At 45.3% G+C, this 26,794-nt stretch overlaps 1 protein-coding gene across 1 annotated transcript; it reads right to left on the bottom strand.

Annotated features, from left to right (window-relative positions):
• Positions 1-529: 529 nt before the first annotated feature.
• PITPNA (phosphatidylinositol transfer protein alpha) lies at positions 530-26,197 on the bottom strand. Its single transcript, XM_051635592.1, has 12 exons — positions 26,072-26,197; positions 20,859-20,889; positions 15,256-15,401; positions 14,577-14,668; positions 10,868-10,875; positions 9,948-10,022; positions 9,500-9,583; positions 8,086-8,163; positions 7,046-7,156; positions 5,370-5,492; positions 4,584-4,653; positions 530-3,296 (listed from the first exon to the last, which is right to left on the bottom strand). The coding sequence occupies exons 1-11, from the start codon at positions 26,089-26,091 to the stop codon at positions 4,606-4,608; spliced, it is 816 nt and encodes a 271-aa protein (XP_051491552.1). The 5' UTR covers positions 26,092-26,197; the 3' UTR covers positions 530-3,296; positions 4,584-4,605.
• Positions 26,198-26,794: the final 597 nt, after the last annotated feature.

Consider the following 26,794-nt stretch of genomic DNA (forward strand, 5'->3'; position numbering starts at 1 on the left):
GCCCGCTGCGATTTTACCCCAAAACGGAGACTTTGCACCCCCGGGTCTGCACGGTGACACCCCGGGTCTGCACCGTGACACCCCAGGATTGCACGGTGACACCCCCGGGATTGCACCGTGACACCCCGGGATTGCACCGTGACACCCCCGGGTCTGCACCGTGACACCCCGGCTCTGCACCGTGACACCCCCGGGTCTGCACCGTGACACCCCGGGATTGCACCGTGACACCCCGGGACTGAATCGTGACACCCCGGGTCTGCCCCGTGACACCCCCGGGTCTGCCCCGTGACACCCCGGGATTGCACCGTGACACCCCAGGATTGCACCGTGACACCCCGGGTCTGCCCCGTGACACCCCGGGATTGCACCGTGACACCCCGGGATTGCACCGTGACACCCCCGGGTCTGCACCGTGACACCCCGGGACTGAATCGTGACACCCCCGGGATTGCACCGTGACACCCCGGGACTGAATGGCGACACCCCCCGCCCCGGCACCCGCAAGAAAGGAGGCGGAAGCATAAAGCTCTGTCTAGTCTTTTATTAGATTTCGTTTCCAATATGCCTGTATTGGAAGATTAGGAGACAAAAAAAGGCACAAACTCACATTTAAAGAAACGACGAGATAATCTAACCCATTCTACAAAGTGTGTGTTGCCAAAGGAAAGAGCACGATGAACCCATCAGAACGTGTCGGGGAGGCCCAGCAGGGATGAGCCCCGAGAGGTGCAGGGAGGGGGGCAAGGGGCCCCACCACAAACCGCCTGACCCCGGCTGTGGCCAGGAACCTGCCTCGGGACCCCCCAGCGCCTGTCGGGGAGGGGGTCACAGCACAACCATCGCCCCAGAGCAGACAAACACCCGGCCACAGCCCCCCGGGAGCCACAGCCCCCCTGGGGGAGCCAGCAGGCAACGCCAGCAGGAACCAGCATCGAGACTGGAAGGTCTTTATAGGATTTGCCTATCCCAAGGCTGAGGGATGCTTTCACTTCAGAATGAACTGGAAAGAAAGAAGGCAAAGGGCAGGGAGGAGAGGGAGGGAAAGTATTCAGGCTAGAGTTCCTGCATTTTTCCCCTCCGGTTTTTCCACTAATCAGGAAAGCTTTTTGTAAAAGCTCTTACTCTGAAATCAGAGGATCAAAAAAGGATTGCAGGGTGGAATGTCACAATCTGCTTCTGTAGCGATTAGTGTCATCAGACAGAAAGCCTCTTGGGTAACACAAACTGAAAGAACAAGTGTGCTATGTGTATTCTTCAGTCGTCCTCAAGTGTAAGAATCCCTCAAAACGTAACCAACAAACATGAACAGAAGTCAGTGCATAAATTCTCAGTTAAAAATACTTTAAACTGAAAGAACCGTAAGTTGGGCCTACACTCCTAAAATTATTTTTGAACAGCTACAGAAGATGCCACAAAACATCCTGGTCCCAAACAGACTCGCAGATTAAAATTTAGTTTATTCACCTATTTTACAGTAAATTTGTTTTACTTCTGCCTGGTGAGATTGCTAAAAATCCCTCAAACCCCACTCCCACCCCGCAAAACTGTCTGAGGTCACTGAGAAGAGCCTGCCAGAGATAATTCAGAGCTTATTGCACTTAGACTTGAGTAAGGCAAAATAACAAACTAAAAAGAAAGGGATAAACTGCCCCCTCCCCAGAAACCAAATGCCATCCTCTCCCTCCAGAACATGCCTCATCTTCCCTCGCACTGAAAACAGTTCAGGTCCCAGCTCTAACATGTTCCACGTGGCAGGGATCACCCCAGGATCTCCTGCTTGCAGGAATGTGAAGGGCTGGAGGAGTGGGCTGTACCACAGAATGCCAAAGAGACCCCTCAGAAGTGGTGACACACCCAGGGCTGTGCTTGGCAGTCAGGATTTCACGTTAGTGCCTCCAAACACTGAAGTGGAAAACAAAGCTATTACTACTTGGAAAAAAAAAAAAAAAAAAAAAATCAAACTTTGGGCCTTAGACATAAGCAAAGGAATTGTTATGTTTGTTTTTTTCTCATATGTATTTTATAAAGCAGCATTTTTTTATTCTGTTCTGCTTATTTGATTGTCTAAAGCTGGTATCAACATAAGGATAGTTACAGTAAGTATCTGAGTTCATTAAATAACCAGAGCTCTTTACATTGCTTAACAGTGTCCTCTGTGATTTGTAGTAACTGACAGAGGTCCTAGAAAACAACTGCAGGTCTTTATAAGTTGCTTTTTTATGGCATGAAAGGAGATATTTTAGTCAGTCTTGCAATGAGAAGAATATTATTGCTGAGCAGAACCACCAACCAGGTACCTGGATGTAGTCAGATACCAAGACTTTACTTGTGTAACAGCTTTTGCTACAACCCAGTTTGTCCAGGGAGGATCACATTATTGTTGGCCAAAAGCATTTTAGCTTTGTAAGCTACGGGAAGTCTTAGCAAACAAAGCAGGAGGAAGATGCAACATATGTCAAGCAGGTTTTGGTACTGTTCTGTTGGACTGACACACACAGCTGAAGGACAACGTAGCTACATGGGCCCAAGGGACCAGGTACCACTAAACTGAAACTCAACAGTTAGGTGCTGAAGGCCTGAGCATGGGGACACTGAATGCAGCTTCTGTGCAGTCTTTAATTAATGTGTGCCTAATCAATGTGTGCCAAGACAGAATGAAGAAATGCCGTGCAGAAGCCACATCTCACTATTTATCACAGACCAAGAACTAAATCTGGCTACTCCTGATTATGTATTCAGATTACATGCCATTACATTTCTTACCCTGGGAGCAAGGTTCAGAGCATAGCATTTTGTGGAATAGTTTTGCACTCTAGAATACTGACAGTTTCCCCTCTCCAAACAGACATTCAAAGAATGGTGAAGGACTGGGCAGGAAGAAAGGTGGCAGTTTATCCCACTTGGAAAAAAAAAAAAAGGAAAAAAAAACTAAGTCACCACATCACAAGACTATTTTAGCTAAAAATATCACTTGGAAATCAAACAGAGCCACATGGAAATTGGTCTGAACACAATGGGGGGGGGGGGAGGACGGAAATGAAGGAGGGAGGAGTGGTAAATACAGAGATCTCTAAGTCACACATCTCCAAGGAGCTGCCTCCTCCACACACGTGCTGAGGTTGGAGTGCTTAGTACCAGAAGGTCTATCTGCTCACAATATTAAGGGGCATCTAGAATGAGCTATGGGAGGTTTCAAATCGCCTGCCGCTCGGGGAGGGGAAGGCGTGATCCAGAGATGGTCCGTCAGCCAAGAGTGTGGGTTCCCCAGGCCTTCCTGATGACTGTCTTGCAAACTACAATAAAGAGACAACAGGAAAACATTTCAGAACTGCCTTGGAAGAGCAGCGTGCCAAAAGAAGTGTGAGACTGAACTTCCAGAAATGGGAGACACACTGTCACCCCTGGAGCAGAGACTGCACCACTGCATCGCTGCAGCTCAGCACAAACCTGGAGAGGAGTTTCCAGCACAGCCTAAAAATGACCAACAGAAATTGCCATTCAAACAACCTCACCAATCCAGAGGCTACAGTACAATTCAGAAGACCACCACCTAATTTCTCTAAGAACTAGAGTACATGTGAGCAAAGCGGACACTAAAGAGCCTCAAGTTGCATTAAAAGATTAAAATACATCTATCAGAAGACACCTCTTCAGATACTCCCTCACTTACCTCACTTGTCCTCTGTTACCATAACAGAGGTAAACAGGCACTCCTTGGAGTCTGCCCCACCCCATTCCTTCCAGGGATTGCCAGGATGGCATTTTACTGCCTTGGAAAACTTGTGGCTGCTACCTTGGCCTTCTCTACATACATGGACAATCTCTTCTTTCTCCTCACCTTCTCACTCCCCTAATACTATACCACATTTTTGTACAGTGCCTAAAAAAATTTCTACCAAACTAAGCCCCAAACTGACTGCACAGTCTAAAAGAGAGAGGTTTGACATTCTCAGTGCTGCTTGCACATTATCCTCCAGCACACTCTCTAGAACACAGCTCAGGGACCTGGCCAACCAAGGCAAATCCATGTCTGCTCTCCAGTATGACAGTCCCTCCCTCACCAAGGCAGCAGGCTCACAGTGAGCTAGCTGAAAACAAGTCAAAAGCTTTAAAATTGTCACTGCTGCTTCTTCTGCCACGTGCAAGTGTTGCTTCAGGCACTGGCCCATTAGTAAATGCAGTTAACAACGTGATAAAAACATTCCAAGTATATTTGCAAGAAATTTTCCATCTCCTAATATATTCTCAGTATTTGCAGGTCTAACTTCTTCTCTGGGAACTGAGAAAAGTTTCTCTGCAACCATGGAAAGTAACACATGCATTACAGAAATAAGAACAGCAGTGAAGTCTACAAAATGTTCTAACACATTTTTCTTACACTTTTCACTCTAACATTTATAATAGATCTGAAACAAGACAGTAAACTCACTGATCAACCTGTCAGTGAACCAGGTTCACTATAAAAACAATACCACAGATTTACCTCCCAGAAGCTATGAACAGGATAATTTCTTACCCAAATGTACTTTTTCTCCTAAAAAGAGCAAAATAGACATTTGGTAAATTCACTTGCTACCTACAGTGCAGGAGGAAGGAGTCATGTTAGTCATCTGCAGCCGTCATGCCTTTCACTGGATCTTTTTCTCTCATCTGAAAGGGAAAACACAGGTCAAGTACTGATTCTCACCTGATGTTATCTCAACATTTATCAGTATGGAAAGCTTTAGGTAAGACACTGACTGAATCTAAGCATCCCAAATCAGTTTTTGTGAATATGCACAGGCAAGCACCATTTCTGGTTAAGCTGCAGGTCTGCCAGGGATCTGGAACCATTATCCAAAGGGCAGAGTGTACATGAAACCATAATGAAATATCCTGGGGCACGAAGGAAGAGAAGGGTGCAGTGCAGGACAAACCAGGGAACAATGTACTCATTATTACCAAATTTGTGTTTCTTATAATAAGAACCCTGTTATGTACCCCCACTACCTGCTTATGATACTTAGAGCTAAAAATCCTTTTACTGAAGTGGTTTTTGAAAACTAATGAGGACAAAAATAACCATTCAGCCTTGGGTAAAAGTAAACTCATTCAGTAAATGAATCATTGCCACTCATAGCCTCATTACCTGTGGTTCTATGTATTTACTGGCCCAACAACAAACAAAAGAAGATGCCCATAATGATTAGAAGGAGATGCCAACACCACAGTCACAGCCAGTCATTCAAACCACAAGCAGCATGACCTAAATAGCAGGAGGACAATACACACTGCACTGTGACAATGCAGCAGTCTTTCCTCTCCCTACTGTACTGGATACAAACAGCTCCTCACACAACTCACACCTGCCCTGCTTTTCCACTGACCTCATCCAGCTGTCTCTTGGTCTCCTCCTCCATCCTACGAATGTCCTCCATAGTCAGATCAACCCACTTATCCAGCCAGCAGAAGAGCTGCCGATGGAAGTTTGTGAAGAGTCGCTTTTCTTGCTGCAGAAGGAGGAATAAAACTTCAGGAGAGCTCACTCAGAGGGCAAATAACAGGGATCTAACCAGATGATAAAAATTTTCAGAGATGTGTACACTGGAAAACCAGCTCCCTTGCCCACCCTTCTGTGGGTGCCACAATAGAAAACCAGAGCTAGCTACTTTTTATTCTTTTAACAGAATATCTAGAGCTTTGAATCCCCAGAGAAATGCATTTTTTTGTCAAGCCTAGAGAGCAGTGAGTGCTTTAGTGATTTCCTTTGATTTGACAGTATTTTTCTGACTAAATAAAGTGGTCCAGGTTGGGCTTAGAGCACAGTACTTAGCCTGGAGGTGCAAAAAAAGGAGAAAGAGAATAAAAGTGCTTTTAAACTATCCCTGGCTTGCTAAAAACTGGAGGTTAGCAAGTGTAAAGGGTTGACATGCACCTACCTTACTTCTTCTTTTGCAGTGACCTAAAAAAAGCTTAAACTTGTTTTCCACAGCTGAAAACCTTTCAGCAGAGGGAACTAATGTGCACAAGCTACAAGTTAGGAGCAGTTTATTCCCATTTTACAAGAGATAAGCTAGACAAAATAATCACATTAGACGGGGGGCATACAATGCCTCTTGGAAAGCTCTCATTAAGGAAAGACACTTCAGTTTTACCAATTATGGCTTCACACCTGATAACTTGCTCTTGTCAAAAGAAGCTCAACTACTTGGATGCAAATGTGTAGCTGAAGAGACACTCAAGCAGAAAGGGAGTCAAGACACTCCTTTCTTTGGTGCTTTTGTGACATGTATTTGAAATCCTGCAGCAGATTGTTATTCCCCCCTAGAGTTCTCTTCAGATTATCTCACCAGGGAATTGCTTTTGCAGAAGCAGCACTATAGTTTATCAATATCCACCACTGAGAAGCCTCCCTGACCTGAAGCCACAGGCATTTAATGAACATGGCACTGCCTAGAAAATTGCAGGTACTGATTCTGAGGTCTAGCATCCTGCTGCAGGCCCTGGGTTAGGAACTCTGCAACAGGAAAAGCTCTTTTCAGGATAACAATTATTTGTGGTTTAAGTCAATGCTGCTTTTTTATCATTATTTTTCTAGCAGCAGACTGGGAGAGAAAAATATGAATGGAGCTCTAGGACTTGCCAGAAAGATCCTCAGCTGATTAAGATCAGATAACTGATGGCCCCACAAAAACATGTCTTGCCCCTGACCAAAACAACCCTAGTGTATATAATTCATCTCAGTCACAGATCAACCACCAAATGACTGCAGTTTTCAGTCTGATCCACTGAACTATGCAAAAGACCCACTTTACCTTCATATATTAGAGTCAAAACAGTTTAATAGCCAAGTGACAATACAAGTAGCCAGCCCTGCCCTTGGATTAGCAGCAAATTGAATCCAACTGTAACTGACTTCATTGTACTGCCCCAGGTGACACCACTGGGTTCCAAGTTAGTATCTCCAGGCAGGAGACTCTATTAGAAGCTGAGGTGCTCAAGCAGAAGAAAAAGTGAAACATGCCTTATTTTCACACCTCTCCCCATCAAAGAGCTCACTTACCTTCTGTATGAAGTTCTCAACTTTATTTTGCAGACCCCACCACTTGAACTTGACTGTTACCAGTTTGTAAGCACACATGTATGGACAATCTGACTGCTTCCCCAGCTCCTTCTGCAAAGACACAAGGATATTAACATCAGGGCTCGGGTCAAATATCTCCCAGAAAGCAGTTCCTTCAGTTATCCTCATGAACTCTTCCCACAGTTCCTCACAATTGTCTTGCATCCTGACGCCTTGCCCATCTTTGATCAACACATTCTCTAACATGCTTGCTCACTGCTTTCCCAGGGTATTTAAGAGCATGATGAAAATAGACCTTGCTTTCCTCCACAGGTGGCCTTCCCTCTATTTTGAGAATGGACCATTTCTTCTTCTCCTTTATTCTCAAATTTTTTCTTCCATTACATTGATGTCTTGCAGTATTTTCACTGTTATGCTGTGGCTAGTTTCCTTAAGTCTTTTGACAAAATCCCTATCTAAAACATTTTGGAAATAGATTATATCATCTCAGTCATCCACAGAATGATCAAGCCTTAATGAAAACTCTACAAGGTTTCTAAGGTAGACTTTCCTACTTCCTTTCACAAGAGCCATATCCACTCTTCCCAAGTGGATTATACTGACCCTAGCTTCTACTAAATTTGCCTGTTTGAGATCAGATTTGCACACCAGTAGCTCCCCAGATTCCATTTAGGGTCCCTTTTAAAGACCAATATCATATTTGCACTTCTGAAGTCTTCAGATTCCAAGTATTTAAGTGAAAGGTGAATCACAGCAATTCAACTATTTCATCCTTGAATTTTCTTGGGTGAACACCTGGACTGAACAGCAGACAGCTCTGGTAATTTCTTGAAATTCATTCTATGTGTAGCTATCTCTTCCATTTCTTTTAACTTCAGAACAGATCATCAGCCAAGCTCTCTGTTTCCTTCTACAGAAATGAATCTAATGTTTCACATCCCTATCTTTGGCTCCAAGATCCAGTATCTACACTCCAGTCATGCAAACTGATACAGTTCCTTAACTCATGAAATACTCACCTTCCAGTTGGGACCCAGAGGTCCACGGCCAGTCTTGACAGATTTAAATTTTGCTGGATCTTCTTCTGCCTTGTAATCCTATTGGACAGACACACAAGATTAAACATAAATTACCTTCCTGTTCCCCAGCTGCTCCCTGTCACATAGGATTTATTTTTCTGGTGGGCAAAGACTAACCTCTAACTGCCTTCTCAAGAGCTACTGCTTTCAGACTTCAACTTAAGGTCAGGCACTCTTCAAGGAAACATAGTGTGTCCCCCCCCCCCCCCCGTGCTGTGTCCTAGACCTACGTGAAGAAGTGGTAACAAACTAATATGACCTCTGTAAGGACTCCTTTGGGGTAAGACCTGTAAACCCTCAGAACAGGCCTCCTGTAACCACTTGTTCTCTGGGAGCTGAGCACTGCTGCTGCAGGACATGGCTATGCTCTTTGGAGCTGTGATACCCAGTATTTTTCACAGCCCTCTACCAGTTATGCACACTAGAAGACAGCTAGAGTCAAACTCACAATACCACCAAAAAGAAAGAGGTCTCCTATTACGTTCCCTATTGCACAGGAAAGAGCTTGCAGCATTCCCTTCCTACATCTTGGATTAAGACTGTGCACTCTACTCCTACCCCCAACTCAATTAACATGAAAACAACCTCAAATCATCATCAGTTTAGTGTCAAAAGTGATCAATTGGTAGCATCTTTGGGAATCTTCTGCTCCAGGTGAATTCTCCTTGCTCTCTGGCAATTCAGAGTAGTCTGTATTTGCAGATAGAGGTGAGAACCAGGCTCTCCTATCAGAATCAGCTGCTACTCATGTTCTAACAGTCCATCTTTATTGGAAAGACAAGCTAAACCAGTTCTAGTTCTGACTAAATATCCAAGGCCAAGATCAAGAACAGGTCAATCAGTCATATTTGAATGGTATCAGAAATCCTAAGTGAGGAAACTCAAGCAACATTCCATTTAATATAGTTGGGTGTTTTTCTTCCAGTACAGAAACATCACTTAGTTTCTTACAGTACCTGTAGTGATTCTTAGAGAAAAGTATTAGCTAAATTATTTCAAGATACACTCATGAAGCCATGGGTCAGGTTTCAAAAAGGAGACAATTTGAAAAAAAGCCTCCTGTGTGGAAAGGGCAGTGCTATTTCCTGCTACCCAAGTGTTATAACCAGCTGCAGTGATGCAGAACTCCATATTTACACTGCTAAGTGCACTGTAAGGCTAAGCAACACATTGATATTGTCAGAGCTTTGCACAGAGCTCTGCCTCTAGCTTGCCTAAACACTTCTAAGGAACGCTTTTCCTCTTCCTTCCATCCTTTTATTTGTCCTGTTACCTGTGACCCTCCCTGGAAACACAATTTGTACATGATGTCTCTCTCAGCACAAGGCCTCCCACACCAGAGCACCCTCCGTACCTTGGGAAGCACCTGACTCCGATCAGCAATGTCTATATAAACTGCTTCTACGTTCTTCCAAACATCTGGCTCCAGTTTATGAACCTGCAGTGAAAGCACAAGACCCATGTAACTGACTCCACTTACAGAACATTTCCCTTCTAGGACTGTAAAAACCAAGCTGGAGATGCAGACACCCAGTGTCTCCCTTCCATGTACAGGGAGGACACACCATGGAAAGCACACAACATCTCCTAAAGGAGCAAAGATGCTCACACAGAACAGGAGTTTGGGGGACAATTTTATTCAGCAGATATGAGAAGGAAATGGGAGGGAGCCTCTGCCTTGCTGTGTGATAAGCATTTCAAATCCAGGGAGTGAACAGACAGCTCCACACAGCAATCCTCTGGCATGGAAAGCAGCACTGTGACATTAAAGAGATGAATAAATACACGACACGAGTACTTACATTCTCTTGTGTTCCAAGATCTGATTTATGCCAGGTTTCAATTTTGATCAGGAAGTCATCCTTCATATACTCATTCTGTCATCAAAATAAAGCTTCCTGTTAATCTTTGGAAATATAACTTGTCTTCTTATTAGCCAGATAAGCAGTAGGAAAGTCAACTTAATGAATTATCACTTTATTGGGGTCTGAAGAATTATCTGTAAACACATCACTGCTTTCAGAAAATGGCCTGGTCACTAAATACGTAAGATCAAATAAACCATGAGCTGTTCACTGAAAAATAAACAAAAGTTCCATTTCTTTTAGTGAAACATTTGGAGCTTAAAAGCAGCTTTTTCATTAAAGGACAGTATCTGCCACTCTAGAGTTTAGGAGGGGTAACATAACTAGGCAGAAACTGTCTCTTCAAAGATCACTGATCTAGCACTGAGTACATATCTGGATGCTACTCTTCAAATGAACAATATTAAACTGATGTGCTAAGAGCTTGTGACACTGGAAAGGGAAGGGACAAGAAGCACAGTTCTGCCAAGTAAGCAAAAAACTTTCCATTCCTCATTAGTACTGAGAGTAGAAAAGGAGTTCCAAAGGTAATCCTATCCTCCCTCAAGGGAGCAGAAACAAAAGCACAAGCCAGTGCAACACTCAGCATGTGAAAAGGAAATATCAAATTCAGAAGGCAGATTACTCCAAGGGACACAATGGTATGAGCTAATCTTTTCTCATCAGTTTCTCTAGGCAATGTGTAAAGGTGATCATCTAGTCTGAAAGTGTTTGTGGAGATGCCACAGTTGGCAAGGGGGGGTCAGTCTACACCATCTTACAGTGCCAATAGCTAAAGTGCCTTTAGGTCAAGCTAAAGAGCTTCACTTTAGACATGACAAATGTTTCCATAGATCATCAGTAAAAGCAATACTTACTGTAATGACTGGTCCGAGATATCAACACATGAAAAGAAAGAAACACAGAACTTTAGTGAAAAAAGGATGTACAGCAACCATTGCCCTCCTCCCCCTGCCAGCCAAACAGGGACAACTTCAGCTTCCCAGGGGGATGCAGACATTACTGAGGAAAAAATCCTAGAAGTCAATAAAACCCAGCTAACTTCACCCCCTTCTCCTCTGGAAATCCTCAGACTTGGAGAAACCCAGAAGAGCAGCAATTAATTATGTACTACCACTTCTGCTCTCTGGATTCCAGCCAGCTGGAGGAGAAGATGGAATGAGTATGTTCAGCTGACAGCATCTTACCAATCCTTCCTCAGCTTGCAGATAAGGAACCTCTCTGCAGTTCTGAAGGAAACACATGCTGGATTTCAGGCCAGTGCAGACCTCCTCACTCCTGCAGGCAGTAACCAGACCCCCTGCATCTCTACTGCTCATGGTAACTAAACTCCCTGGATAGTAAGGCTCAATTATTCAACACAGAAAAGCAATTAAAGATCCTGTGACAGTCAGCAGCTGTTCTACCTGAGCCATCAGGGTACCTGAGCAATTCTACTCTAAGAATAAGGGTGTCTGAAACTAAAGTGCTGCCCATTAGTTCTCCTGTTTAACACGAGGGCTTTACTAAAAATTTCATTTTCAAGGTACTATTATGATTTGGGAGTTTCCAATCCAATTTCCTGCAGGCAGTACCCTCCCTCAGCACCCATCGTGCCCATCCAGCTACCTTAATTGCCTACTGCTGGGCCTTGGACTGCTCTAAACCCCTAACAGTGTGAGAATTCCTTTTTACAGTAATTTACAGAAGGCTTATTATTTAGACTGACATGTTGGGGTAGAAGGAGAGAACAAGCAAGCAGAGCTGAGGCTAATTTATACAAGGATGAATTTCGTATCAAAGAACATTTCATTATTTCTGCAAGAAAGAGTTTCTTCCTGCTAGTCCACACAAAACACTGAATAAACCAGCAGTAATTATAAACCAGAGCTTTCCCACCTTCCCCTGACTATGTACCATGACTATGCAGCTGCCTTAACAGGTTTCCTCACCTTCCTAATTTCTTCTCTGTGGGGAAGAGTCCTCATTTGTAAAGCAAACAAATTAATCTATTTAGAAATGTCCATTAAAACTTAGATGCTCAGCTTGCTACAAATTACAGCCTGCACCTGAGGCATTACAGCAACAACTCCTACACATCTCAGCTCCAGTTATAACTTCTCAATTTCTTGACATTTGGCCAAAGGCGTCTCATGCTGACACCCAGAAGAGTGGAACACAGACCAAATGACTTTTCTAAAAACATTTAAGCAACATTAATATTTAAGTCAGACTGCAGAAAAGAACCAAGAGCACTGCTCTCCTTGGCACCAGCCCACAGTTGTAACTATTAGGCAACCCTCACTTCACTTTTACTGCAGAAGTTGCAAATGAATACAGCAACAATCTCATTTACAGTTCCTGCTCTCCAAAGTAAGGCTCCCATTCCAAGTACATAAAACCAAGATATTATAGCACAAACGTGCAGAACTGCAGGAGGTTATAAGCTGGGATTTTAACTTTCCCTCAGCCTGCACTGCCTCTTGGGTAATGGCATCCAATGTGGATATTAAAGTAATAACTGAGCTGTTCAGAGAAGATAAAGGGAATGTAAAAAGGATATTCTCATATGATTAAAAATACCATGATGCACAATTAACTAAAAGTGTTGCTTTATTCAAACTTAAATGTGATACAAGCTTACAGGCAAGCAAGGTGCCAGCACCATGGTACAGGAGGGCACAGGCAGAAGCACCACCAACTCCTACACAGTCCAACCAGGTTTAGTTCTTCCTGTATCCCTGGCTCTCCAGTTTGGAACTCTAGTGAGAGGACTGAAAGCCAGCATGGTATTTTATGTGGCACAAGGATTCACATGAGGCCATCCAAGTCTTCTCACATATGACCAAAACATCCGAGTGTGTCCCAAAGTCAAATGCTCCTGCCCAAGGCAGCCTACACCTCCACCACGGGCTCCTCCCTCCTGCCCAGCACCAGCAAGTGGAGGTTTCAATAACTTCTCTGAGCTTTCCTTGAGCCACGTCAGGCTGGCAGATTCTCTCAACAGATTTGTCAGCCTCCGCATAAAAACTGCCTTCTGCTCCAGCCCCCACAGCAAAGCTCTTTCAAGCTCATATTATACTGGTGTTTATTAGAGTTGGGGATTTTTTTTGTTGTTATCATTTCTAGCACATCAAAACCTGAAATTTCTTTAAGTGTGTTGGAAAGTCTTCCACCCAATTTTTGTACCACATTTTTTCCAGTTAATAAAATGTTAGCAGAGTGCAACTGAAGGATGAGCTGCTCAGAGTGACAGAACAAGCTCACTCCAAACCTTTGTTTCAGAAACTGGTGGAGAAGAAGGAGGAGGATATAGCTAGGCATTGTGTCTAACAAAACCCACTGGAGTCAACTTAGTCAGGTCTGTTTCCACAATTTAAAGGATTGATGAAAGAACTGTTTGCTTTTAAACCAGCTCAGTATACTCACCATGGAAATAAACTAGACATTTTCTAGCTAATTTAAGTACTGTGCAGCAAGAAAACTGCATAAAATGAGAAATCTGGGTTGTAAATAACTTTGTGTTAGTATCTTGAATTATGTGATGAATTAAAAAACTTATTCTGCAGTTGATGATGACAGTATTTGAATTTTGCCTTTGAAATATCCAGTCCACTAGATTGCTGCAGGTAAATTCAGGTACTGCAGTAACTTTATCCTCCCCCACTGCAAAGCTTCTTCCTTCTTTTAAAACATGTCATTTAAAAGTCTCTTAATTTTTCTATATTGAGTTTCAGGAACTGTTGGAAATCATAAGTTTACAGTTCCCATAGCACCTGTAGCACTACCAAATAACAAAAAATATATCCTTCAAAGATACAAACAGCACAAAACATGGCCAAAAATATGACATAAGTTTGGAGGCAAAGTCAAATTTGCTGTTCCTACAGCATCAGAGACCAGCAAAATAGTCGTGGTTAAACGTTGTGGCTGGTAACTTGAGTGTGTAAATAAGACACTAAACACTCCTGCAGAAAATTAGTTTGACATGTTACCACTTTGCACAGCTCCCAGAGCCTCACCCCAGATTTTACAGATGGATTCACTCCATGCTTGTTGGAAGAGATTTGGGGACCTGTGTCAAGTCCCAGCCCAGAAGCAACTGTAGCAATTACCTGTTCAACCTTCACTAACCTTGGATCCTGCAACTGAGCAAATACCCACCACTAACACTGTTGCTCCCATCAAACTGCATGAAGTGACAGGCAATCAAGAGCTTCCCTCTTCCCCTCCTGGATTTGCCATGTTTTTCCCCAGCAGGCTGTGCTGCACTTGAGTACACAAACTCATCCCTCATACATTCATTTCACATGTTACAGACCCATTTGTTTAGTTCAACTAACATCTGTTTCTTGGTCTGCTCTTTTCCACTGTTGCTCATCAGCAGCACATCAGACAAGGGCTTTTCTTTTAACTCCACAGAACTGTAGTTTGTTTTTCCTGACCACAGAGAGGGCTCAGAGAAGAGAAATCTAAGGTAAGAGCTGAAACAGCTTCCCTACTGCTTGCCTCCTTCGTTATCCCCTCCCACCCTATCCCCAGGAAACCAAAACCTCAGCAATCCCCAGTCCTTCCCCACACACTCACCAGTTCTGCAGTAGGGATAGGCATTCCATGCTTTTTCATGTATATTCAGAGCTCCTTCAGGGGCCAGCATTCTCACAAACGTTGGCACCTTGCTGCAGAATTTGGAAATGGAAAGGAAGGCATTGATAAGAGCTAGATGTAACGAGAGCTACAGCCCGGGGACTTGGAGACAGGCAGAATATCTCCTGAAATGCAGACACCAGAGTCTTGCACATGGGTGGAATTGCTGGGGTTCTCCCCACCCTCACTCTGGTGATTTCCAGAGACTCCTGAATTGCAGAGGCTAATCTAAACCTTCTTTACATAATTAAAGGGAAAAAACAAGAAGAAATTAAAAAAAAAAAAAAAAAAAGAGAGAGAGGCTGAAAACAGGTTGAAACCTAGGAGGTATTTTGCTCCTCAGCCAAACTCAAGTATCAAAATCCTGGGTGACAGGACATTTGCTTCCAAAAGTTCAGAGCCAGATTTTCTTGGGACAACAGCCACCCTTACTGGGGTGGTTAGGTGTCCCAGTGGTGCTCACTTCCAGCTGTACCATGTGTCAGCTGCTGTTATACTCCTGTCTTACCTCCCTGCCCTTCAGCTTTGACACAATCTGTGATTTACACAGTGGCTGCAACCCTACTGCAGCCTCCTCCAGTTCCTCTTGCCCAAGGAACCTTGCCAAGGCTTCCCATACCTCTGTAAGTGGTAGATCTTGTGTGTGTACTGCCCACGCTCTCCATCTCTTTCATAAGGTTCGTTCACCAGGACCTCCACTCCTTCACCTCCACCAGTTTCATTTTTGCTGGCTTCTGCCACAGAATACAGCTGTCCCACTTGGTACTAAAGAATTGAAAGACACATTATTGAGTTAGCTACCATTTAATAGAATAACTTTACCAGAAGCAGCAAAGGATACATTTATTATATGGAAAGAAGGCAGAGAAAAGAGCATCCACTTGTGTGCACAGACAGGCAGCTCATTAAGTTGCATTTTGATACAGAAAGCTTGAGTGGTAGCTGGGAGGAAAGCACTGCCAATAAGACAGTTACCTTTAAATAGTTACCTTTAACATGTACATTTCAAGCTCCAAACCAACCCAAACTGAGAAGAAAGGAAAAGACACTGAAGGAACATCAGGACAGCAGGAGGTCTCAGGCATACAGTAGCCAAGTCTATTGTTTTTCAATCTCTTTGGCACACAGGTGTCCCAATTGTTCAGGTCAAATGGAGAATAATGCACTGCCAGTCCTCAGTTAATAAGCATACAGTACTTTATCCAGAAGAATCCCAAAGAACTTCACATGAAGTTCTTTTGACAAATGGCAGCATTATTTCCCAGGAATCACACAAACTACTTCATACTATCAAACTCTCTCATAAGAAGCATGCCCAAATGGTTCACAAGGAAAGCAGAGGGGAATCAAGAATATGAACAGAACACACTTCAGAAGATGTGAAGACTAATACACTCTTGTCTCTGGTAACTAAAAAAGGGGATGCAGAGCTCAAAAGAAATATGATCAAATGAAGAAAATTCACAACTTTGAGGCAAAGTTAGATGAGCAGAAAAGGTTTGAGGATGAAGAAGCTGAAGCACTAAGTCAAAACAAAGTGTTCAAACTTAACAGAGTTAAGTCTTTAGAAGTGAAAGCAAGCAAAACAGCAACAGTTGCCAAAGGCAGTACAGTCTGAAAGGGTAATCTACAAAGCATTAGGATCAGAAGTGCAATGATTTAAAAAAAAACACCAACAAACCCTAGATAACCTCCAAAACATAACTACAAAGCAATGGAACACTGTTTAGGTCTTCTTCATGTTCCTCAGCAGAGGGCTGTGCATCAGAATCAGGACTAGTACTTATCACTCCCCACAGTGAAACCTGGAATACTGCTTAGAGCTGCCAACCCAAAACACTTCACTGGCCTGGTACCTCTTCAGCAATGAAATATTTCTACAGTGGTTATATTATATTGTCAGAGCATCCACAATAACAACAGTGTCCAAGCTCTGAGGTGTTTTGTACCATCTGGTGCCAACAAAGACCAAGAAAAGATTTATTCCTGTTGGAAGAGCAGTAGATGGTAAACCAAAGCAATAAGGCTGTATGTCCTGACCTCAGTTAATCTGGGAGAGGACAAAAAGCACACCAGAAGGATTTAAACAAGGGCTCTACACACTCTCAAGCTCAACACATAGGCACATTCAGTAAACCTGATTAGCTGTTAAGACTATCCCTGAAAACAAAACAAAGCAAGCAGCCATCCAGGAGAAGTACTCTAAGAAAAGCAATCTGCAGACCACTTGTGAACTAAGAGCAACAGCTCTGCTGGTTCTCTCCAGAAGGTACTGGCTCGGGTTATACAAGGACCCTCCACTTGGCTGGAGAGTTCCTGCACTGTGACCAGCAGACTGGGCTTCACTCTGGATTTTGGGTTGCAATACAACTCCCTGCCTCTGACATTCCATACCTCACACTGCTTCCTTATGACTCCCCACAGGTGACCCATACAAAATGTATTACTCCCCTCCCTCCAAAACATGAGAATTGTGACATCTTAGATGCAAGTTGATTTAGTAGAGTAAGAGCCACATGGACACTCAGAGAGAACTTAGGAGTTTTGCAACTCCAGCATTAGAGGGGAGGACTGAACGGCTTTGACTGCTTTACAGCACGTCTCGGGACAGGATGCCAGGGGCACAAACTAATTCCTCTTAGTAACAGCCTCTCATTCATTCCTTCTCCCTTTTAAATACATGGGTCAAAGTGCAGATACTAAGAGGATAAGGCCTCTGGTTTGGCATCTTCACCATTTAATCTTCCCTGTTATTTCTGATCCCTTAATCGCATTGATAAAAGAGGAAAAGGCCCAAATAAAACTGTCCCAATGAACAAATCCCACAGCATCTGCCTGCAAAAGTTAAGAGAAAAACAGATTCTGGCTCTACCAAGTCCAAAGTGTCAGGCATTCCATCCTTGCAGACATGAAAGCTCCCAAAACCCTTCTTCTGTTTCTGCAGGAAGCTCTCCCTCTTGATGGGTGCCACAACAGCTAACAGCACAACCTCAATGGACCAAACTTCTTCCAGGAGGCCTGATCTCAGTGTAGCCATCTTCAATAACAGTTATTCTCCTGAAAGCAGCTTTGAACACAAGTAATAAATAAGAGGCCTTTGTGTTTGGCAAGGTCCTTCCCATGTGAGTGGAACAAAGAGGCAGCACAGAATGTGTACACACAGCTCTAATCCATACCAGCATTTCAAAGCAGCAGCTGGCAAGACACCCACACAACCACTCAAGTCCAGGCTCTCAAAGTTTGATCTGTGCAACGTGATGCTGGTCAGGGTACAAGAGTAAAGTTTAGCACCTAAGACACAACAAGGTTTTTTTTGCTTTTTGCTTTCTGCAGTGCAGTAATCTACAAAACAACACAGGAGTGCAGTCTGCAGCCTGTGCTCAAGGAGAACCACATTTTGGCAGAGTTTCCTAGTAGAAGACAGTCTGCTACAGTCTAACTCCTACATCCCAGCCTTCAAGTTTTAGTCATCACCAGGGCTTCTCATCCACTGTTTTGTTCCCATCTTTGTGGTGATCTCTTTATGCATCAAGTCACATCTCCCCAGTGTCTTCCTGATCACTGTTTTTCTCTAATTCCTCACTATTGGTTAAGCCCCACTTGCTAGGGGGGAGAGGACTGAACACAGAATCCTTGGCATTGCACAGAAGGACACAGAAAACTCCCTCAGGCTCTGACAATGCCTCAAAGTCACAATTAATTTCATTCTCTATCTTACATGTTGGCATCAGACCTTTGGCAGCAATTTACATGCTGAAGATACGAACTCTTAGGTCTTTCAAGGAAAAATTCCTCATGTTACAACAAAATCAGGAGTCCCATTGCTGGCCAGAGATGCCTAATGAGCAGCTTCACAGTCAAAAGCCACAAGTCTCCAGAGCAATAATTAAGAGTTTTGTGCCCAAGGAAATCCTTGCAAGTAGTACAGACAGCAGTGTAGTGACCAAGTGATGCACAGATGTGTCAGCATCTTTCCACATAGGAAGAGGGGTGAAGCAATGCACAAACTTAAAGCAATAGCCATCCTTTGAGTCAATACTGGAAATAACCTTCTTAACCAAACCTTTAAAAACTACCATATCACATCAGTACATATGCCAAGCCCAGCAAACTTTAAAACTCTTTCTGCTTGGGGAAATCCATTCCTGAAATCTGGCCTACCAACTGAGAACCAACACACCTTGAAAAGGGGCATCATTCAGGGGACATGGTGACAAGATGCAAGTTTGGGGAGAAATTAAGGTTGGTCACGTTGACAGTCTATCCACAGCCCAAGTACATAAAGAGCTCTCTCTGATATTTTCATTCCTTCTCTTCTAATGACATTCATTTGTCATTATTTATCATTCACTTTATAGACTTTTCAGTATTCAACTCTCTGGAATTCCTCAGATCTAAGGAGTGGGATACATCTTCTGCCAACAGATGACCACAGGGTACCCTCAGACAAGGAGGCTGCTAGAGACCAACAGATTTCCACACTGCCTGAAACCTCAGTTTTCCAGCCTGCACACCAGGCTCGAACATGTCTGCACTGAGCAGCCAGCCAGGAGGGAAAAGAGCACAGCAAGGGACTCACTTTAACTGGATGAAGGTTAATCCTAGTATCAGAGAACTCAGAAAAACCCTGTGCTGGGTTCCATCCAGTCTAACCCCCTCCAAGAAACAATTTGTGCACTGATGCTTTGACTTTCTCGTTACACAAGTTGGTATGTAGGAGGCACATCACCACAAGGCAAGGCTCCTGCCAGTCTCTCCAGCCCCTGCTGTTCAGTGAGCTCTGGACTAAGCCACCATTTACCTGTAACTTTCTCTTAACTTGCAAGTTTGCATCCTTTGCTAAAGCTTCTCATGCAAGTCTTTTCTTTGACAGGGACTTCCCCACCCAAGCAGCACTCAGGCACAAGAAGAGAACTAAACATATCAGCTCCAACACTTCAGTTGACTTGTTAAAACTGCTGGAAACAGATGAATGCAGGGAGCACAGAACCTACAGCTAAGGAGCAAGCAGCAGGCAGACTTTTGGCATTAACAGCCTCATTAGCATAGTACATCAACCTAAAACCACTCTCTGATCAGAGGTCTAGGCTTTCCATCAGCATGTGATGCCTGCCACAGCAGACTGATCCACAGGAACAAGGAACTCAGACATTGCTCTTCTCTCACTGGCCAGTTTCCTGTCTGCAGGAATACACTGCACCAAGTTCTGAACTGTGTTCTGTCAAAGGAGTGGAGCCTTTTAAAAGGGGTTTGCTTAAAACAGTGCTGCCATGATCAGGCTCACCACAGACTCTGCCAGAGTAGTCGCTACATTCAGGGGAAAGAAAAATGAACAAAAATGTTGTTATTGCAGCTCTTCCTAAGAGTTAGAACAAGGCCTTGATTAGAGCTCCCAAACTGAAGGCTGACAGCCAAGGATCAGGAGGAAAAAATACATCCAGAAGAAGGAATCTACTACAGAAATGCTACAGACCCAGTCACTTCCATTTCTCACCTACCATGAACATTAAAAAAAAATGAAAATGTTTATACAATCAGATTTCCTGCCCAAGTGCTGTGCAGTGAAGGGAGGAAGAAAAGGTGAGCTGCAACTCCCAGAGAAAACAGCAGGGAACCAGTGGCAGCCTTTGCACAGCTACTGCATGGCCAGCCTGGCAATCAGAATTATCATCTCCATTACAAATGATATTTCTTCTCTCAGTTAAAGTGTTATCTAACAACAAAAACAAAACCTTTCTTTTCTTTCTACAAAAGCTAGAGGAGACAGGTCTTGAAGAGTCCCAGGAAAGATACACACTATTTTTCTTTTGCTACACCAGTCTCATAAATCAGAAGAAATTGTTGAAAACAAGAGTTCCAGCAAAATAGTTAAACAGTAACTTAAACATGTATTAAAGCTTCCTCTTTCAGGGGGAAAAAAAAGAAAAGAAAAAAAAAGAGAACAATAGTATTAATCAAAGGAAACAGCACTTCAGAACAGTCTGACAAGTCAAGATTTGTAATCAAAAGATCTGAGAGTACTTTGAAGGAGAGAGCATCAGTACCCTCAGGCTTAAGGAAATCCAATTATTTGGTCCAAGTGACGGGGAATGAGTAACAGCACGCAGGGTCCTCCAGACAGGATCCTTCTCTTGCATCTTCCAGCTTTTGTTCATACAAACTGTTTTGATCAGAAGTTTATTTACAGTCCTAAAGAAAGGAAGCAACAAGGAAAGGACTCACCTCCTCCACAGACACAGGCAGGATAACACGGCTGGAAGGGAATACAGAAACAAAAGGTTAACAAATATGCCTGCAACTTAAAAATTTACACAGCACATTCCTCACAGCAAGGGCTACACAGCTCTCCTCTCTCCCAATGTTCCAGCATCCCTGGCACTTACAGCTTAGCCCCAAGACTTTACACCAGCCTCACAAAGAATCAGTCCATAATACAGCACAACTGCAATGCCACCCTCAAGCTGTGTCATTCTCACAGACCCTCACTGGGAGCATCTTACCAGCTACAGATCTACACAGCATCGAAACAGTTAGGTGCTCCTTCTCCCTGCATCCTGCCAACAGCCACATCCAACTCCTCATCAAGTTGCTGTGGGGCTTTGCTATGTGCTTCAACAACTCTGCAGAGCCCAGTGACAGTCAGAAGTCCCTCCAAGACCCATTTGTGTGCCCTGCCCAACACCAAAGGCTCTCAGAGCCTGGCTGCTGAGGAAGGTGGTGCCATTTCTATACATGAGTCATTTCTTTTCTCATTGTGGTTTCCTGAATGCCTCTGAGAATCAACTGACTGGATTGCAGAGCAAAAACTGCCAGAAGTCACACTGAGATTTTTTTAAAGATGAAAATAAAAGTAAATTTAAGGATGGTAAAAATGCATGCGTGTTAAGGCCTTTAGAAATATTGAGCACAACTCCAAAACTGGAGTTGTATTTGACCTCTGCTTTCAGTAAGGATGATGTTAAAACAAGGAAGCAAAGCAAGTTACAGATACAAAATGGATACAGCTAATGAATAGGATATATTATATATATAAATTAGGATAGAATGGGAAGAGAAAAAAAGCCTCCTCTTTATCAATAAACTGAATTTAAAAAGCAACACTGATGAAAACTAAACTGTTATTCTATGCTAGAGGACTGTTACCAGTAATATACCACAGGACAAGTGGTAAGAGGGGCAAAAGTCTACAGATTATGCAAGTTTACTTATGACAGCAGCTCTTGATGTTGGCTGCAAAGAACTGCAGAGAAGTTTGGTGCAAATAAAAGCAGAATAATGCACAACAGGCACTCGTTTCCCCCAACACACAGGGTTAATGAGCCCCAAATTACCTACTGCCAACAAATATCTTGGTGTCCTTATGGAAAAACTCTTCAGCATGGAAGAAAAAACAGCTAAAGGGTTAACACAGGGTAGAGCACAAGGGAGTGAAAAAGTGAATGGAGCAGGAACAATGACTATGTCTTACAAAAGAACAACTCAGGATAGAATGAAAATCATTAGGCAGCACATTTCAGACCAATCAAGTGTACTTCTTTACATCACACATCCTTAAGCTATGGGAATCCTTGCCAAACAGAAGAACTAGAAGCAATTTTGAATCCGTGGAAGCCCATTCCACTTACTGGTAGGACATACTTAACAATGATAATTCTACTTATTATTTATATATTGTTTCCTAAAAATATCTGCTAGAAAGCAAGATGGAAGAGGATCTTTGGTTCAATTCACTGTGGTATTCCTTATGTAAGGGAGAACAAAATCCAGAAGATGGATTTCCATGGGTAGACCCATCAGGCATGGCATTAGGTTTGTTACCTGGATAAAACTGCAGTAAGGATGAGAAGAGGGACAGGATGGCAAGAAAATGCTAAAGACCAAGAAACAGGGAAAAAATAAGGGCTTTGGAACAGAGTTCAAATATTTTTCTCTAGAAAACCTGGCATAAAATATCGATATAAGCTAATCCAATTCTGTTCAGGAAACTGGAAGACACTAAATCTTAATATTATCTTAGGGTTCAATGTCCATGAAGAGAGAAGTTAAATAACTTACAATTCATTTAGCCTGGCAAACAAAGAATGCAGGGGATGACTAACAGTTACAGCTAGTCAAGCAATAAAGAAGGAAGGGGGAAGACTACTCAGGAGGATCTAGAGGAAAAGCTTTGCAGGAGCAGCAACAGGAACAGACTCCTAACTTGGAGACAGAACATGAGCAACTTACAAGAAATCATACAATGTGGTTGCTATATCAAAAGCCTGAAAATTATGAACACTTGAGATCCTCGTAGACTAAAATCTGCCTCAAATGACAGCAAAGGGAAGTACAGCTGCAGGGAAGGTCACTGTCATTATCATCACTCCACAGGAAAGGGAAGTGAGTCCCTACATTCCAATTCTCCTCAAGGTTTCTGATGCAGTTTAATTCAAAATAGGGAAAGCAAGTGAGACCTCGACCAGCATTTATAGACCCTACAAACAACAGAATCAAACAAATGAACAAAAGCCATGCAGCTTCTCTGCAGCACAGGCAGGTAGAAATGAAAGGTGAGTCTGAAAGACTGATAGGACATCAGCTGAAAACGTTGAAGCTATCACTGCAAAACCATCAGTACAAGAAACCATCCAGAAATGATGACAGAGTGTCTGACAATAAAAGATGTGACATCAAGGTTTTGTTACATTGCTTCTATTTCTGTAACATCTCCTAAAATACCTACAGAGCACATAATAATACCCATTTGATTCAGTAGGGAGGATATGACAAGGGTCACAGGGATGGAAGAACTTGCTCAGGTGACATCCAGTTACAGCTTACTTACATTTTTACCACCAACACCAGGTAGGCAGTGAAGTACCAGTGCTGGGGCAACCAGAACTAGTAAAACAATAAAAGCAAAGTACTTTAGATGTCCAGGTCAGGTCACACCAAAACAAGGAGTTTCTATATGCCTTAAACAATTTCTTCCTAGAACATGTGATTTCGTAAAAAACCCAAACACCTCAAATAGCAGGTAAAATGGGCAACTTTCATATACAACATCAAGGAAGATTTACACCAGTCAACACAGTGACACAGCTCAGAACGTGCAACTGTTAGAACTAGCTGGGAATCCCAACAAGTCGAAAATAAATGTTCATTTCTACAGAACAGTAGCAACCTTGACTGTCCTTAGAGCCATATGTGTCTTAAACGCACAAAGAAAGGATTAAAGAAACAGAACAATACAGCTAATGACAAGACTTAAAAGGTCTGGTGACCATTCTGAAAATAGAAACCTGTAAAAAGAAATACATTTAGTAATTCTGGTCTTTTAACCTTTAGTCTTACAGCTTACACTTCACATTTTGTTTCTGGAACAGGTAGTGTGAAAGACCAGCAGATATGCTGATTTGGTGAGGTAAATGCTAACATCCAGCAGAATGACTTTTGGAAGTGATGCTCACTGAAAGGAGCTTTTCACTCTCTTACAAATCTGAAAATTCAAAGTACTTCTGTTCCCATCTCGATGAGACACCCAGTAGGTAACACAGCTCACAGGCAAGGGAGCTTTATGCAGTACAGGGCAAGGGATTGCAAGCAGGAGCATGAAACAGATACATGAATGTAAACAGAAATAAACCAGACAGGTGCTGTAAGAGGAAAAGCACATTAACCAACTGAATTAATAGGAAAATATAAATTAAAAAGATGTTTTAGAAGAACAAGCTAATTATCTCTTCATGCACCTGAAACTAAGCCCTCAGCCCAGGTTTCTGCCTCCCATCCAGTTTAACACTACAGAAGGTGTCTTGGTACAAAGACTAGCTCTTGAATTCTGCACTCCTATTGTTGGATAAAAAGAGCAAGTGTTTAAGGATTGGTGGAAAAAAATAAGTTAACCAAGACTAAAGAGAACTACAATGGTCAGTACGACCCTCAACACAGTTTTAGTGCTGAAATGCATACCCTGGGTCCATGATTTGACAAAGTAATTACTGTAAGGAGGACACTATCATGTAGGTAGACACTGCTAAGAGCAGACCTGAAAACCCACTTTATTGCTGGGATCACAGCTATCTTCTGTAAGGGGGAAGCAAAGGCAAAAGCTTCTTCCATCAGCCAAAAGAAGTTTAAACCAAACGCACTTAATTTAAGAATGCACCGAACTTAAACGTAAGAACTGAGGAGACAAGCATGAGGAGAGAAGACCCCTAATCCAAGTGCACCGGTCCACGAGAGCACATGGTGCTTGTCAGCAAGGAGAGAGCAGCCCCACGGCCCCTCACCTGCCCCACGGCCCCTCACCTGCCCCACGGCCCCTCCACCAGCCCCACGGCCCCTCCACCTGCCCCACGGCCCCTCCACCTGCCCCACGGCCCCTCACCTGCCCCACCAGCCCCTCCACCTGCCCCACGGCCCCTTCACCTGCCCCACGGCCCCTCCACCTGCCCCACGGCCCCTCACCTGCCCCACCAGCCCCTCCACCTGCCCCACGGCCCCTTCACCTGCCCCACGGCCCCTCCACCTGCCCCACGGCCCCTCACCTGCCCCACCAGCCCCTCCACCTGCCCCACGGCCCCTCACCTGCCCCACCAGCCCCTCCACCTGCCCCACGGCCCCTCACCAGCCCCACGGCTCCTCCCCACAGGCCCGGTCTGCTCGTCCCTGCTTCCCCACCACCGGGAGCAAGAACCGCAGCCCCGGCAGGACCAGCAAAGAACTCCGAGGTGAGGTTTTCACCCACCCACCCACATTCGGAGCGATCTCACTTCTGGCACATGCATTCTTGTCGGGGTCGCGAGGCAGAAATGACACAGCGGGAGGAGGGGACGGGACCGGGCTCGCCGCTCAGCCCCGGCACAAGGAGCGGGGCCGGACGCCGCTGCCCCGGGCACGGAGCGCTCTGCGGTCACCGCGCCGCTCCGGGCCCCGCTCCCGGCCCCGCCACGGCCCCCGAACGCCGAGAACAGCCCGACACAGAGCGCGGAGCCGGCGGCGGGGAGAAGGGCGCGGGGAGGGCGCGGGGGGACGGAGCGGGAGGGACAGAGCGGGGGGGACGGAGCGGGGCACGGAGCGGGGGGAGGGCACAGGTGGACAGAGCGGGGCACGGAGCGGGGCACGGAGCGGGGCACGGAGCGGGCCGGCAGCCGCGGGGCTCCCTGGGCCGGGCTCGGCCCCGCAGCGGCCCCGCGCAGGGTGGGGGGGGGGGGTTGGGGTGCCCCGGGCCGCCCGCAGCTCCCGGGACCCCCTCGCCCGCCGCCGTGACCTTCGCTCTCGCCCCCAGCGGCGCCGCGGCCCCCACACGGCACCCCCCCCCCCCCCCCCTCTCCGCGGCCCGAACCGGCGGCCGCGCAGGGCCGGCCGGTCACCGCGCCAGGCCCGAGCGGCCAGGGGTGCCCGGGGAGCGAGCGGAGGGGTGCGGGAGACCGGGGAGAGCTCCCCGCACTCACTATTCCTTGATGAGCACCATGGCGGCGCCGCCGTGCGCCTCCTGCCCGCGCCGGCCCCGCTGAAGGTGACAGCCGCCTGCGGGCCGCTCGGCTGGGCCGCGCCGCAGCGGGACGGGGGGCGGGCGGCGGGGCGGGGCGTCCCTGCGGCAACGGCGGCGTCACCGGCGGCAACGGCGGCGTCACCGGCGGCGTCACGGCGCGCGCGCCGGGCCCCTGCCCCGCCCGCGCGGGGGGCGTTGGGCGCGGGACCCGCCCGCCCCCCCGGCCCGGCCCTCCCCGGCACCGGCGGGTCCCGCCCTGCGCGGGGCACGGCCGGGACTGAACCCGCTCTGGCCCGGGCTCCGTGAGGGCGAAGTGTCTCCGCTCCACCTTGACGGCCGGGAACGACTGACAGCGCTTCCTTCGGCCCCTGCAGCCCCTTCCCAGCCCCCGGGGCGTTAGGGATAACCTCAGCCGTCGGTTAGGAGACAGCTGCAAAGAGAAAAACCCCACGCAAACCCCTTTAAAGTACCCTGTGCTCAATAAAAAAAAACCAGCCCAGAGCACTAGTTTTGCCGCTTTGTCACTGGAGAAAGGGTTGTCTTTATTTGCTGGGAAAAACGAAACGCCAAAGACGGAGCCCGATTCCGGCCCGAGTGACCAACGCGGCTTTCCCGGGGCCTGCCCCGCTCAGCCCACGGGACCTTCCACCTTCGGACACCAGTTCAGCCCCTGGAACTGAGC

This window comes from Apus apus, chromosome 18 (genome assembly GCF_020740795.1).
Source record: "Apus apus isolate bApuApu2 chromosome 18, bApuApu2.pri.cur, whole genome shotgun sequence".
Lineage (NCBI taxonomy): Eukaryota > Metazoa > Chordata > Aves > Apodiformes > Apodidae > Apus > Apus apus.